The 14,857-nt window shown below is 40.9% G+C and overlaps 1 protein-coding gene across 4 annotated transcripts in view; it reads left to right on the top strand.

The window, feature by feature from the left end:
* The window catches only part of FHOD3 (formin homology 2 domain containing 3), a 942,952-nt gene that overhangs the window by 540,666 nt on the left and 387,429 nt on the right, over positions 1-14,857 (top strand). For all 4 annotated transcript variants that reach the window (XM_030204545.1, XM_030204553.1, XM_030204563.1 and 1 more), the window contains exon 6: positions 13,460-13,554. In XM_030204545.1, the coding sequence (XP_030060405.1) occupies positions 13,460-13,554 (95 nt within the window). The remainder of the gene's footprint in view (positions 1-13,459; positions 13,555-14,857) is intronic.

The raw sequence follows: 14,857 nt of genomic DNA on the forward strand, positions 1-14,857 counted from the left end.
CAGGCGAAGACTAAGCTGAGAGGATTTTAAGGTGAAGTTGAAGGTGAGGGTGGGGATGGTGCAGAGGTAGCACTGGGGAGGCACAGGTGGGCGGGGGGGGGGGGGAGATGGACCCCTTGTAAAAGGTTTCTGACTGTACTACTGCTTAGGACTGCTATTTATGGGGTTCCACTTACCTGGATGGTTATCTGCACACCAGTACCCATATAATTGCAGGGACCATCCCAACTCTGCCCCCGGACTGCCCTGACACTATCCAGATTGTGCTGTAGAGGTCTGCCCAGAAAAATTGCAGTATTATCCGGGTAAGTGTTGCTGAATATCTGGATTTGGGCCAGGCAGCATAATTTAACCAGTCAGGAGCCTTTCCTGCCTGGTTAAATCATTTTCAATATCAGGCCCCATGTTTTTAATGGGAGTTGCAAAAGGAAACATGAGGAGAAAAAAAATTCAAGATAATATACTGGTTGGTTATCCTCAGTTCTACTATCTCAATGATTGATCTGAGATTCAGGAAAGAAACTGTAATTGATATACTCGAATTTGCTGTTCAGTGCACAGAAATTTAATTATAGCTATTTTCCCCTTGGATTATGACTTCCTTCTTTCTTGTAATTACGGTCTGGCAAAAGAACTTGAGTTAAACCTGAGATAAAAGATAAACATATAAAAAGGCTTTTTATTACCATACAGTTTGGAGTGCCCCACTCCACATTCCAAATCAAAGGGTTTATATTTTTCTGCTGCAACTTCAGGCAGCGTGCTTGTTGGGACAAATTTATAAAAGAATTTGTTCTTAACTGATATAAGGGCAAAATTAAGACAGGCATCAAATTGAGCAAATACTTTTATCTTAATTAGTATTATCTTGTATTCTCTAGTTTTGAGAAAGTCCAGTTTCAGTGTTAAATAAGTTCGTACTAGGGATGTGCATTCATTTTTGTATGTGCTGTTCTCATAACACATTTCCATTTATCATTAAACAACCAGTTAAACCAAGCCAACATTTCAAAAGAAGACTTTTTTTCTTAATTTCCAACTGTTTATTGCAAACAAATGAAACAGATAACTACCTGCAGATGTTTGAAAATAAGAGTTCTGCCCAGGCAGAATGAGTCTTTGAAGGTGGATCTTTTATCGTTTATAGTTTGTTGCATATTGTGATACTGTGAGAAAGGGTTGAGGGTGGGCCTTCAAAAGACACAGCTGGACAAGGTTGCAAAATTTAAGGTAAGCACTTTATTAATCCAAAACTGAGGTCTGTTACTTCATAGGGTCAGGAAAAAAAAGGTGAAAGTCTCTTAGGTTCAAATGAAAAAGTCAACCCTGGTCTGGCTCCAGCCAGACCTCAACAGCAAGATTTCAGAAATTATCCAAATGAAAGTCTGGCTTACCTCAGCCAGGTCCTATCAGCTATACATAAGAAGTGAAAGCATATGTTGGGGATCCACTTCTTCCTTCCCTGGGCCTCCTTAACCCCACTCTGGTCCTGCCTTTTATAGTTCCTGATGTTAACTCCACCCCTCCCATCTCACTTCCTCCATAGGTGGGGCTAAAGGTTTTAAGGTGGCTCACAATACCCGAGGAATCCTTCTTAACGGTGAGGGGTAGTGTTTTGTATACCTTATCACACTTATACTGCTACATATTGCAAGCAAATCAAAGCGGGTTATAAAGTCTAATTAAAACATTAAAAGGGAAAGAACTCCTAATCTTGATAGGAATGAGTGAACCATACACATGACAAAAAGTAAAAAGCGCTTTACGCCCAATTTCAGGAACCAGTCAGATATATTACTCATCAAAAGCTAGTTGAAAAAGATGAGTCTTGAGTGATCAACTGGCTGACAGACTGAAGGAGTGGATGTGAAGTGACAGGAGAGATGGATTCTGCATTATTGCAAAGGTGGAAGTTAAACTGTAAAGGAAAAGGGATGTCTGACTGCTGACTGGATAGATGCAGGGCTAAATGCTGGAAGGATGTTGGGTATCTGTGAAGAGGATATTGGCCTCTTTGTGTTGAAAAAAGGAGGAGGAGAGGGACAGAGAGCTGAGAACAACTTGCTCTTGAGCCCAAAATTGAGAATTCTGCCTCTGTAGAGAGAGAGGTGCATAGAATACCCATAAGACTAGGGAGCTGAATAAATTTCCCATAGGGACAGAGCATGTGGTTGGGGGGATGAAGCAAGACTAACAGGTTTCTCAGTGACTGGTGGAAATGAGTCACATGTTAGGGGTAACCTTTGAAAAACAGAGATTACCAGAAAGTTGATGCTAGCTTGAATTATGTGATACAACTACAATAGGACCCTCATTTTAGAAACTTATATATGTATAAATTCTAGCACTTAAAACTGCATGAAGTATACATGTATAAAAGCCAATTTTGGAAAGCCAGATATTCACACTTGTATGTCCTATCTATCTTTATCTTGAAAAGGGGTATGGATTGGCAGTCTATGGATGGGGTGAGGGAGGGACTGAAATTTAGATGTGCATTCTCTATAGCAGAAGGGGAATGCGGGTGTATGGCCTGATACCTCAACATTGTGATTTACACCTACTCTCTCTCTCTCATGAATATGTTGTAGGAAGGTGATCCTTTGGACAGGAGATAGTTGCATTTACTTCTTGCCCAAGTGAGCACCTTGGGACATGTTTGTGGCCCAGCTGCCCCCATCAGAAGCCCCCAGCATCAACCCCTCCCCATCAGAACCCACTGGCATCATCTCCCCACCACTACCACCCTCCCATGATCAATTTCGCCCTCCTCCAGCATCAGCTTATCTCCATGATCAGAACCCCCAATCCAATCCAAAACCAAGTCCACACCATTGAACAGCCCCCCAGGACCACCTCCCCATCCAGTCCATCTTTTCTCTTGAATTTTCTCTCTGATGGCAGGTCTCCTCCAGCTGTGCTGAACCTTCCTCTCACCCCTGAGCATTCCCAGACCACCCCCTACTCACCCCAGAGTACACAAGCCCAAGTCAGAACAAGCCCTGGACATTGGATTCTGATCCTGAAATAGACACCTAGACCACTTTTTTCTGGGGATGGGTTAGAGGGAGGATCGGAATGGGCCAATATTCAAATGGAATCCTGGTTAACCTCATCATTTAAAGTTAGGACAGCCTTTTTTTGCTGTAAAACTAGTCAGTTAGCAGACTGAATATCACTACTAACCGACTGGGTCACCGCTCCACCTTAGCTCCGCCCTTGAGTGTTTATAACCTCTCCAGTTATGGAAAGGCTGTTGAGAGGGGATATTCCATGGCACTGTCCGGTTAAGCATTTCTTCTACCAGCGAAAGGGCAGATGTCCTGTTGCTCTTTATGATTTGAACAAGATAATTGTAAAAACCATTTTTGTTCTTGGAGCATGTATTCTCCTAGGCCAAAGGCAATGTGGTTTGATGTACAATGAGTTTGACTTTGACGTAGAAAATAATATAAAATGCTAACTGAAAGCACAACACCATAGTTTAACCTTTGCTGATTAATTGTAGCTTCCATTCACTGTCTAGAATTGGCAGCTTAGTAGCTTTCATTTTCAGGCAATATAATTAGCAGAAAAAGACCACATCTTTGATAGTAGTCCTTGGGGAATTCTTGAAATGGAGGTTATTGTTAAGACATGATTAAGCAGAATAGAATAATGAACATGAACCTGAAATCCCAGTCTATCTTGTGCCAGGAATATCAGGCATATAAATTTCCTTTCAGAATTTCGTGTGTGTGTGTGTGTGTGTGTGTGGTGTGTGTGTGTGTGTGTGTGTGTGTGTGTGTGTGTGTGTGTGTGTGTGTGTGTTTTTAATAGATGACAGAATCTATGGCTGATCTATGTCCTTGTATAACACAGTATATAGAATGCAGCTTTCATGGGCTTTATTTAAAGAGGCCTAAAACTAGAAATATAACATTTCTTCAGAGATAAAATGTCAAAACTGTTTCAAGACAGCCAGGCACATTTGTTCCTTTATTGTAATGATGTTTATAAGCTTATGGCCTTGCCTGGTACATAGTTTTTCTTTTTTCTTTTAATGGCAGATTATAGTATATTGACAAGATATTCACTACATTGTATGGAAGCATGAGTATGCAACATTTAGTTCATGGACATTTTATTTAACACAATGAGAAATCAGTGTGCCAGAGAATATAAAATGGTTAGCCTTCTGTTTAGTTTGCTAGATTTGTCCTTGTGAAAACAATGTCATTAAATAGCAACAACAAAAAAATAAACCTCACAAGCCGACGATCAGAAGGAAACACGGGTGCCATACTAGTGCTCGCATTTGCTAGCACCCCATGATCAGAGCCCCCAATCATGTGAAACAATGATCTAGTGGGTTCTGACCACAAGTAACATGCAAATGCATGTTAAACAGGTATTTTATTATTCCTCCACAATGATCAGCAGACAGCGCGCCAAATATTGGCATGCTGCCAACAGCAAACCCTATGGCAGCTCAGAGGTGGTATTAAAGTTTGCAGAATATTGGGGAGGAATGATGAGCCCTATCCAGCATTCATTTGCATACTAGCAGGCCCACCATCCCCCCAGTGGACCCCCCCCCCACAGGAGCCCCAAGACCCCTCAACAGGAACCCCACCCCTACTCCAAGCCAGCAACATGGGGAGGTTGGGGGGGGGGGTCGGAGGGACTGGAGGTCCACTGGACCTCCAACCCCATATCATTGGCTTGGGGTTGGGGTGCGGGGGGCACTAGGCCACCAGGACCTTGAATTGCAGGGGGGGGGGGTGTCCCATAGACCTCCAAACTATCTGCCATTAAATGTCTGCAACAGATACAAAATGTTGACATTAGAATCCTTCATAACACCCACAAGCTATGACCATGTCTCTTTCTCTTTTATAGTCCAACAATGGCTTCCCATTCTTTTACAAGCTTAGATTTCAACTTTTGGTCTTAACTCAAGGTGCTCTTAATGATTCCTCTTTATTTACTGGTTCTTTATTGACCCAGTAGGAATCCTTGCTCCCAGTCAGACTGTGTTTTGGTCTTGTCCTCTATCTACACCATCCATCATGAAGAGGCATGTCACTTTGCTTTCTCCTATCTAGCTTTTCCTCGTGAAATCCTCTTCCATGTTATCTTAGACGAAAACCGTTTCCTGGGAATTGAAAATTGGACTCAACTAACTTTTTTTTTTGAGCAAGCTTTCTCCTTGCTGGGTTAGCTCTGGATTGGTTCTAACTGTTACCTCTTCCCTCTTGTTTGTCCCTTACCTCTGCACTGTGGAAGTAATTCAATAACTATGTGCTAATAAGTAGGTGCCCAGAGGGTGCCTGATAGGACCCTGTTCTATAAAGGAACCTAGGCACCTATGTTTCTTTATAGAATAGTAGCTAAATAGCAAAAATACGCAACTGCGATATGGGTATAACTGTTTATGCCAGCCATAGAGCTGGTAGAAGTGCTCATGTCTAAATTTATTTATTTATTTATTTATTGTTCGCTTATATCCCACATTTTCCCACTCATGCAGGCACCCCATTTCAGACATATGGCATGTGCTATAGTATTTTATAAGTTACATGTATAAATGTAAGTTCCACCCAGACTCTGCCTATATTTATGCCTACCTGTAAAATATGTACTATATAAGATATCCATTTATTTAAAGAATAGCACACAGGCAGAAGTTTGGTATTGATGTGCATACATGCACATAGGTGTGTGTATATGCATTATTCTAACGATTTATGAGAGCAATGAACGTATAAATGTTTGTGGATATTTTATAGAATTACCTCTCACATGACTTCCTTATTTTGTCTATTTTCTAGTTCTTCCCCCTTCCTATCTATTTTGTAACATAGGCTTTGGCCTTTAGAGTGGAGGAGTAGCTTAGTGGTTAGTGCAGTGGCCTGAGATCCTGGGGAACTGGGTTGAATTTGCACTGCAGCTCCTGATGACTCTGGATAAGTCACTTAACCTTCCATTGCCCCAGGTACAAAATAAGTACCTGAATATAATATGTAAACTGCTTTGATTGTAATCACAAAAAGGTGGTATATTAAATCCCATCCCCTTTCCCCCTTATATTGTTCATCACCTTGTTGCTGTTTGAAAGGTGATACAGAAAGTACTGATAAACTAAACCCTTACTTATGAAGAGTGAAGAAGAGTCAAATCGCCCCCATGTTATTAGATTTCCATCTTTAGTATTTACAGACCAAGCAGATCCTTGCAACCTGAAAATGCTATGTATTTGACAATTTCAGCAATTAGAAAAGATTACTTTGAAGAGATGAGCCAATGTACTTTTTGTGTTGCAGGTCAGAGACTGAAATCAGCTCCTGGTTCAGCTCTGGATTGTGGTTCCCAAACCTGGTCCTGGAAGCACTCCAGACAGTCAGGTTTTCAGGATACCCACGATGAATATTCATGAGAGAGATTTGCATACACTGCCTCCACTGCATACAAATCTCTCATGAATATTCATTGTGGGTATCCTGAAATCCTGACTGGTTGGGGTGTCTCCAGGACAAGGTTTGAAACCACTGGACTAAACCCTAGCAGTCCACACGTCAGCTGGGTGTTATCCTTTGCATATCTGGCTATGGCTATGGAGGACATTTTAGAACATAGGTTCTCAACCAAGTCCTTGGGATACTCAAGCCAGTCAGGTTTTCAGGATACTTGCAATGAATATTCATAAGATAAATTTGCATGCACTGCCTCCTTGGTATGCAAATCAACCTCTTGCATATTCATTGTGGGTATCCTGAAAACCTGACTGGCTAGGAGTGTCCCAAGAACTGACTTGAGAACGCCTGTTTTAGAAGCATTAGTTGTGGAAAAAAGTGGCATTTACAAGTGTAGATCCCTGGTACACAAACGTGGCAATTCTATAAATAGGTGCGTAGATGTAGGCTCCCCCAATGAAATGTGGGAAGCACTTATTCAATAATGCCTTCAGGGCACTCAGATTCTTTTATAGAATACTAGCATCAACCTGCGTTGTTGTTGTACCTACATGTAGGCGAATCCATTTACACCAGGTCTATGGCAGGCATGCAGCAAGCAACGTGCACAACTTATATTATTCTGTCAGTGGTGTGCATAAGTTACAGGCATGCTCATGCCCACCCATGCTCCGCCCACATGTATGCTCCTTGCAGTTATGTGGTAAGCCTGTTCCGCACAGTCTTATAGAATAACGCTTAGGGGGCTTTGCATGCATAAATAGCACTTTCCCCTGCATTTATTGTGCAAATGGAATGTAAATGCAGGCACATATTTATGGAATTGCCCTTCAAGATTTCAAGCAAGTGGTATGGGCATGGTTTGGACGGGCCAATAATGTATTTATTTATTTATTTGTGACATCCCACATTATCCCAAACAAGTCTGAGTTCAATGTGGCTTACAATAAACAGTATAGGATACATAAAAAGGAATAATAAAGTAATTTGTTGTAAGAATCCAATTTTACAATACAGTATCTTATACTGGGATAGCTATGGATGTTTAACATTTAGAGAATCTATTATGAACGAGAAATTGTACGTGAAGCAAAGAGAAAGTTAATGGTAAATAGAGTAATAACCAATTCAAGCAATAATTAGTTGTTTGAGATATTGTTCTTCTTTGTAAGGATTTGTTTGAATAGGTTTGAGGATTTTGCGGAATCTAGTATATTCCTGTATATTTCTTATTTTGGGTGGTAAGGAGTTCCACCATTTGGTTCCTAGGTAAGTGAAGTCTGCAGCGTGGACAGTTTTGTAGATCACTTTTTGCAATTTGGGAGATATGGTCTGAGATAGTTTCTTGCCTAATATTTAATGTTTCTTTGAGGTAAGTTTATTAATGGTACCATATAGTCTGTATACATGTATTCCTCCATTTTACAATGGGATTATACATCTATTAAAACAAGGTTTACCGCTGGGGTTTGCACCAGGTTAGTGGCACCCACAGATTTTTAAAAATTGTTTATTTCAGCCAGGGCTTTATAGGAGGAACTAAGGGAGTGATTCTTTGCAATACTCCAATTTTTATTTTTTCCTCCAAAGCTGAGCAATGTATCAAATTTTAATAAATGTGTCTTAAATGGACAGTACTTATATTTAAAGTTTTGTATAATTGTCCCTGTACATTTTAGAATTGCCGGTATTTAGACATAGAAATTGCAAAATTGCCATTTTTTACATATATGTGTGGATGCCTTCTGCCTTTAAATACCCTCTCACTATGTTGCTGAGTCCTTGTGATTCTTACCTCATCCCAGCTCTGTCCTCCCTTTTTCTTAAAATAAGGTAATGCAGCAGTGAATTGCCTTGTAACTTTCCCCTCTTGTTTTCCTTTGTTGTTGTTGTTTTGTTTTTGTATTACTTCCTTACTTTATGATTTTGTAAACCACTTAGATATTTTTTAACTTTGCAATATATCAAATAAAGTTGATGATGGTGATGTTAGTTCTATGCGGAAGCTGCCAAGTTGATGACACTTTTTGTGCATGTGTAGACTTGCAAAATGGCTGTTCCCCTGGCACATGCTGGCACATCCACAGGTAGCCCTGCATGTCCTTATAAGTACTTTAGAAAAGGCTCTAATTTGACAGAGCTTTTTGTTAAATAGAGGGGGAACTGAGCACATCTTGACCTACAGGTCTCATTTGCGATCTCGATGCGTTATGTAAAATGGACCTTTGCACAGTGTAGTTCTGTATTTCAGCAATCAACAGTACATCTGCTTGTTTACAGTGGAACAAAACCATGTCTAAATTATCCAGTTTTGGGTGACACGGCGCTGCCAAATCACATTTTAATATGGAACAGTCATTTTCCCTTTTACCTTACACATTCAACATGGAATATAAGTATACTTGTACAGGCAGTGTAGTCATATGAATAGCTCATAGTACCAAAATTGGCACGAGATAAACGATGATAATAATAAATAAAATAGTGGAACTCTTTCCTCTTTTCTGTGTTAATTGGAAGCATACTTGGCTCTTGGGGAGAATGAAAATAAATTCTTTTCTCACTTGGCCATTGTCTCTGAGAGATGCAGAGGCAGGAAAGCTTGAATCGTGCCTAAGAAAACCATTGAGTTCTGACCCAGTGACCTGCAGCCACTGATAATCTGACAATTGACAGATACCATCATTGTGAACTGGAGACCTATGTGAACAGGGTGGCTCCACTTTCTTTTTAAATAAGCTCCCAGCCCTTCACCCCCCCCCCCCCCCCAGTGTACATTTTTTGTTATAAAACCTTTTGTTGTGTGTTGTGTAGAAGCCACTTGACTGATGAGTGTGCTTTTGGGCACTACCCTTCTGTGTCTCTATGACATTCCACAAGAGAGGAGTAGTTAGTGCAGTGGGCTGAGAACTAGTGGTTTCCTGTGACCCTGGCCAAGTCACCTAACTCTCTATTGCCCCAATTACAAAACTTAGATTGTAGCCCACTAGGGACAGAGGAGGCATCTCTATATAATATGCAATCCACTTTGTTTGTACCACAGAAATACTGTATGTCAAATGCATGACCTTACACACTGACATTCCACAAGGACATCATGCAACATTTATGCTTATGAGAACAGAAACGTGGGAAGAGAAAACATCGTGCAAGGAAAGCCAGGATAGGCATTTTCTGTGCATCTCCTTAGACTTGTAGTTTATTTTGTCTGGCCTGTTAATGTGCTGTAATCTGCCCTTATCTACAGTGCTATATTGAAAGTAGTGGAGCTGTATTATTGCCAAATTATCACCCAGTCATTGAGTTCTAAATAAGTCTGGCTTTCTAGATAACTAGTGTGTATATCTACATTAAGAAAGTTTATATTAAATCCAGTTGTGCAAATTGTGTTCCTTACTTGTAAGTTAGTTAGTGGGTAGGGGGGAAGGCATAAAGCAGTTGTTGAAAATAATTTGTTGTTTCCCTTTTTTTCTGTCTTTTCCTGTTTCACTTCACATTGCCTTTTTTTCTTTTCTTTAATTTGTACTTCCTTCTCTTTTACAAATCTAGGAGGCCCTTAGGAGCAAGTTTACTAACATGCAGTAAGATTTTGCACTTATCTTATCTCTGATCCTTCTGGCCACTCCCCCCCCCCCAATCAGCACCTAGGCAGCAACTGCCATCACAATCTAGTCCCTTTCCCAATATCACCACACCCTAGGATTAGCCTGCACCAAGGCAAGCCTCCCCCCCCCCATGAGCAAAGGCCCCCCACTACCATACTTCGACCCTCTTTCTACCTCCCCCCTCGGCCTCCTCTGGGCCTCACCCAGGGATTTGCTTGGTAATCTAGTATTGAAGAGCGAGATTGGTACCCCTCTGCTCCTGCTTTGCTAGCTTCTGGGGTTCAAACTGATTCTTAGAGGGAGTAATGCAGTATAGGTGTCTAAAGTGAGATGCTGCGATTCTGCACACTAAATGCAAAATCTATATCAGCAATTATGCGTTAAAGAATAGAAGCATAAGTCAGTATTTACATGCCAACATGTAGACGCTGCCACTTACACTGTCAGGCTCATTTTCAAAAGAGATGGACGTCCATCTTTAAACATAAATCGAAACATGGACGTCCAACTCCCAGAGACGTCCAAATCGGTATAATTGAAACCCGATTTTGAACGTCTCTAACTGATGTCCGTCGCAAGGACGTCCAAATTTCAAGGGGGCGTGTCGGAGGCATAGTGAAGACGGGCGTGCCTAACACTTGGACATCGTTGACCCATAATCGAAAAAAGCAGGGACATCCATGACGAACACTTGGATGAAGTCTGGCGATCTCAACATTTAGGTCGACCATCTCTAAGGTTGACCTAAATGTTGAGATTTGGCCGGCCCCGACCGTATTATCGAAATGAAAGATGGCTGCCCATCTTGTTCGATAATACGGTTGGCTCTGCCCCTTCCTGGGGCCGTCCCCGGAGATTGCCGCCCTTAGAGATGTGCACCCCCGTTCGATTATGCCCCTCCACGTGCGCCCAACACACATCAATTTGGAGTTACTGCTTGGCTACCGCGTAGCCCATGTGGTAATTTCATTTTTGATGTGCGTCCACTACACGTGCCAGTAAATATATTTTATGTAACTCAACTTGACACGTGTAGGCGATTACCGCATGGTTAATGTGAGAGACCTTACCGCTCAGTCAATGGCTGGCAGTAAGGTCTCAGACCCAAAATGGACGCGTGCCCATTTAAATTTTGCCGCATATCCATTTTAGGCAAAATTTTTAAAAAGGACTTTTTTACAGGTGCACTGAAAAATGGATATGCGTTCATCCCCAACACGTGCCTACACTACCGCACACCATTTGTGCACCTTAGTAAAAGGACCCTTGAGTGAGGTGATTGAGTTTGCAGACGACACAAAACTATTCAAAGTTGTTAAAACGCATGTGGGTTATGAAATATTGCAGAAAGACCTTAGGAAGTTAGAAGATTGGGCATCCAAATGGCAGATGAGATTTAATATGGACAAGAGCAAAGTGATGTACATTGGGCAGAATGATCCAAATCATAGTTATTTGATGCTAGATTTCACCCTAGGAGTCAGCACCCAAGAAAAAGATGTAGGTGTCATGGACTATATGCTGAAATCTTCTGCTCAGTGTGTGGCAGTGGCCAAAAAAGCAAACAATGCCAGGAATTATTAGGAAAGGGATAGAAAATAAGACAAAGAATATTACAATGCCTCTGTATTGCTCCATGGTGTGACCATACCTTGAGTATTGTGTGCAATTCTGGTCATCATATCTTTAAAAGATATAGCAGGGGTTGGGAGGGGGGGGGGGGACAACAGTGCTTCCATGTGGGTCTGTGTGTACAGGATCCATGCAGTGTTGATACTTCTTTGATCTTCTGACTGGCCTGTGAGGAGGTAGGGGGTGGCTATGACAGGCCCAGCAGCGAAAAGGGAAAGGGGGAAATATTTGATGCTTGGTGTGGTGTAGGGAACAGGAGATAAGAAGCTGGCCAACTGTGTGTGTGGGGGGGGGGGGGGGGGTATTAATTAGAGATGGAACAGAGAGATGCTGACCACTTGCAGGGTGGGAGGAGGGTAGGTACCCTTCTTGGGCTGGCCCTGGTTACTGTTAGGTGTACTGGTTCTATGATTTTCCTGTGTGTATTGTCGTAGGTCTTCCCTGGTTGTTTTCAACTAATGTGTTTCTTTGTAAGTGATCTTAGGGTCACAGATTTTTTTTTTTTAGCGTATCACACATTTTTAATTACTTGTAATCCTTCTTAGTATGTGATAGTATTTTGTAAACTGTTCATTTCAGTTCCAACTTATAATCTATTGAGAGCAGAGCACAGCAGAGAATGGATTTGAGGTTGGCAACCAGCAAATGTGTGCAATGGGAAGTCTGCCTTTGAATGCTGGCCCTGTTAGATATAGTTAGTATTCATTGGAAACAGGTCAGGAAATTGCAGTCTACAGTCACAATCTTAAATCTTAAATATGGGTGTTTATTAACAGAAGGAATTTATTGTATTGCAATTGTTGATTGATGTAATAATATATCAAAAAATGGACCTGGGTGGAGGAGAGAGGAAAATGACAATGGGGCTCATTTTCATGAAAAGTTTCCTCTATGTAACTTTGTAAGTCTAAGTGCTTTGAAAATACACCTCCACGTTACACCAAATTATATCAGGCGATTCAGTGCTTTTCCCTTGATTTTCTCAGAACTTAATATGATTTACAGTGCAAGCCATTTTAAATCCTAGGTGACAGTAAATAACAAGGTTATGGCTAGATTTGTAGCTAACCTATGATACTAATTAAGTACCACAGTTCATAGTAAAGCAGATTTCTTATAAGTAGTCAATGTAGCAATATGTAAACACTGCTAAACTTGTACCAGTGTGAATAAACTGGCCACACTGCCAATTTTAAATTTCACACAAAAGTTGAAGGAAAAGAAAACATGTACAGGGTCAATGTATAACCATGGCATGTAGTGGAAATAGATGACCCCATCTAAGTTGATTGCAATCTCTTACCACTGGGTTTGTACTCCTCTCTTCTCTTTGTTCCCCTTCTTTTCCTTTACTTTTCTCTTTCTCATTGCTATACCTCCCATCTCTTGCTTTACCACTTTATGAGGCTTGAATGGGTTCCTCGTTCCTGTCCAGTTTTGTAGTTCCTTTCCTTTTTATGTCTTTGTGTAAATTTTTAGTTTGTAAATCGCTCTGATCTGCAAGTTAGCAAAGGCGGTATATCAACTGTGAATAAACATAAACTTATGTAAATACTCAGAAGAAATAAAAATCAAACCAAATACATTTATTATATTAAACATGGGACATAGACTGGGGTTCAATTAACAGTAATCTGCATACAAATAGTCTAAGGAATTGTAGTTTGCTTTTATAACCTATTGGGAATATTTTATTGAAGACATCTTGAATTTACGATGTTGCCTATTTCCATCTGATTGTTAAGATTTGCTTTATGTCTTCCCTAGCTTTGGGACAGATAATGCTGTATGTGGATGGGATGAATGGCGTCATCAATCATAATGAAACCATACAATGGCTGTACACACTCATTGGGTCTAAGGTAAGTCTAGACTCTCTGCTTTTCCTCATATGGTTTGCATTATTCTTGGCTCCATTTGTTTTTCCTTCATCTTCCAGTACTGTATAAGATGGTCTACTGTTGATTTGAATGATTTCATATTGTTCTTTTACTGTTAATCTTTTTATTGTCTTTTATATTGTTTGAACTGTGCTGAACGATATTTTATCAAGAAAATGGTATATAAAAGTTAATAAATAAATAAATAGATGTTATACGCAGTGGAGGATGATTTTTCAATCCCCTTACGGAGCTTGCAGTCCTTCTGCTACCTTAGAACGCAAGGATTTATTTTCAGAAATAAGTTCCCTGTGGAGTTTTCCTTTGAAACTTTCTTACGCAGTGAAGATCATGGATTCATAAATACACAGAGAATTTGCTGCTGCAAACTTTCCACCGGGAAGAAGATGGTGGGGGGGGGGGGGGGGAGGCTTAAATTCCCTGTGAGTACTTCACTGAGATCGGAATAGCTCCAGCCTGCCACCCCCCCCCCCCCCCCGCCACAAGAATATTTGAATATAGCTTTCTTAGATTTGATTTGCTGGAACTTGAGTGTCATAGGAACAGGATCTCATACTGAGGAGTACTAGAAAAAAACAGTGCTATATTTTAACCATCATGGAAAGCTCATGAAAGGCTCAGGTTAATAAATTATTAGGCAGAGGTGAGCATGAAGGGATTTAGGTTATTCCTGTTGTAAAGGTAGGAGGAGCTATATGGGAGTCATTTGAAATGCCATTGGCTAGGATGATCCTTTGGATGTTCAAGTTTCTGTTTCATGTTCATCCAGTCTACCCATCAAGGTGGCCAGAGTTGAATCTGGCACTCTGCACAGGTTCCAGTTCTTCATGTTTAAATACTGGCATACTTTATCTCCATCTCTATCTGCCAATTTTGGGGCACCGACTGTATAAGTCTGATCGGCATTTGTCCTGCGTCCCGACTACTGGAGTTACTATCAAAGCTTACTCCTGCCTCAATCCTGATCTGTTTTTTCTGTTTACAGGACCCAGACCATAGAAGTCTGTCTGTCCTATTAATTTTCATCCCACACCTTGATTTTCCTCATTAGTGTTGTTCCACTCCATCAAGGGAGGCAAAGCACCACAGATCTCCTCTGATGGGTTTCTAAATCTGAGATCTACGCTATAACTCTTGAGTCCCTTCTCTTGTTCCCCTTCTCAAACTTTGGTTTGTTATGTAATTGATACAATCCAGAATGTTAAGCAAGGCCCAGCTGCAAATGCAAGATGTTATAATATGGCTGAGGTATTCCAAACATGAC

The sequence above is a fragment of the Microcaecilia unicolor genome, chromosome 1, assembly GCF_901765095.1.
Source record: "Microcaecilia unicolor chromosome 1, aMicUni1.1, whole genome shotgun sequence".
NCBI classification, from domain to species: Eukaryota; Metazoa; Chordata; class Amphibia; order Gymnophiona; family Siphonopidae; genus Microcaecilia; species Microcaecilia unicolor.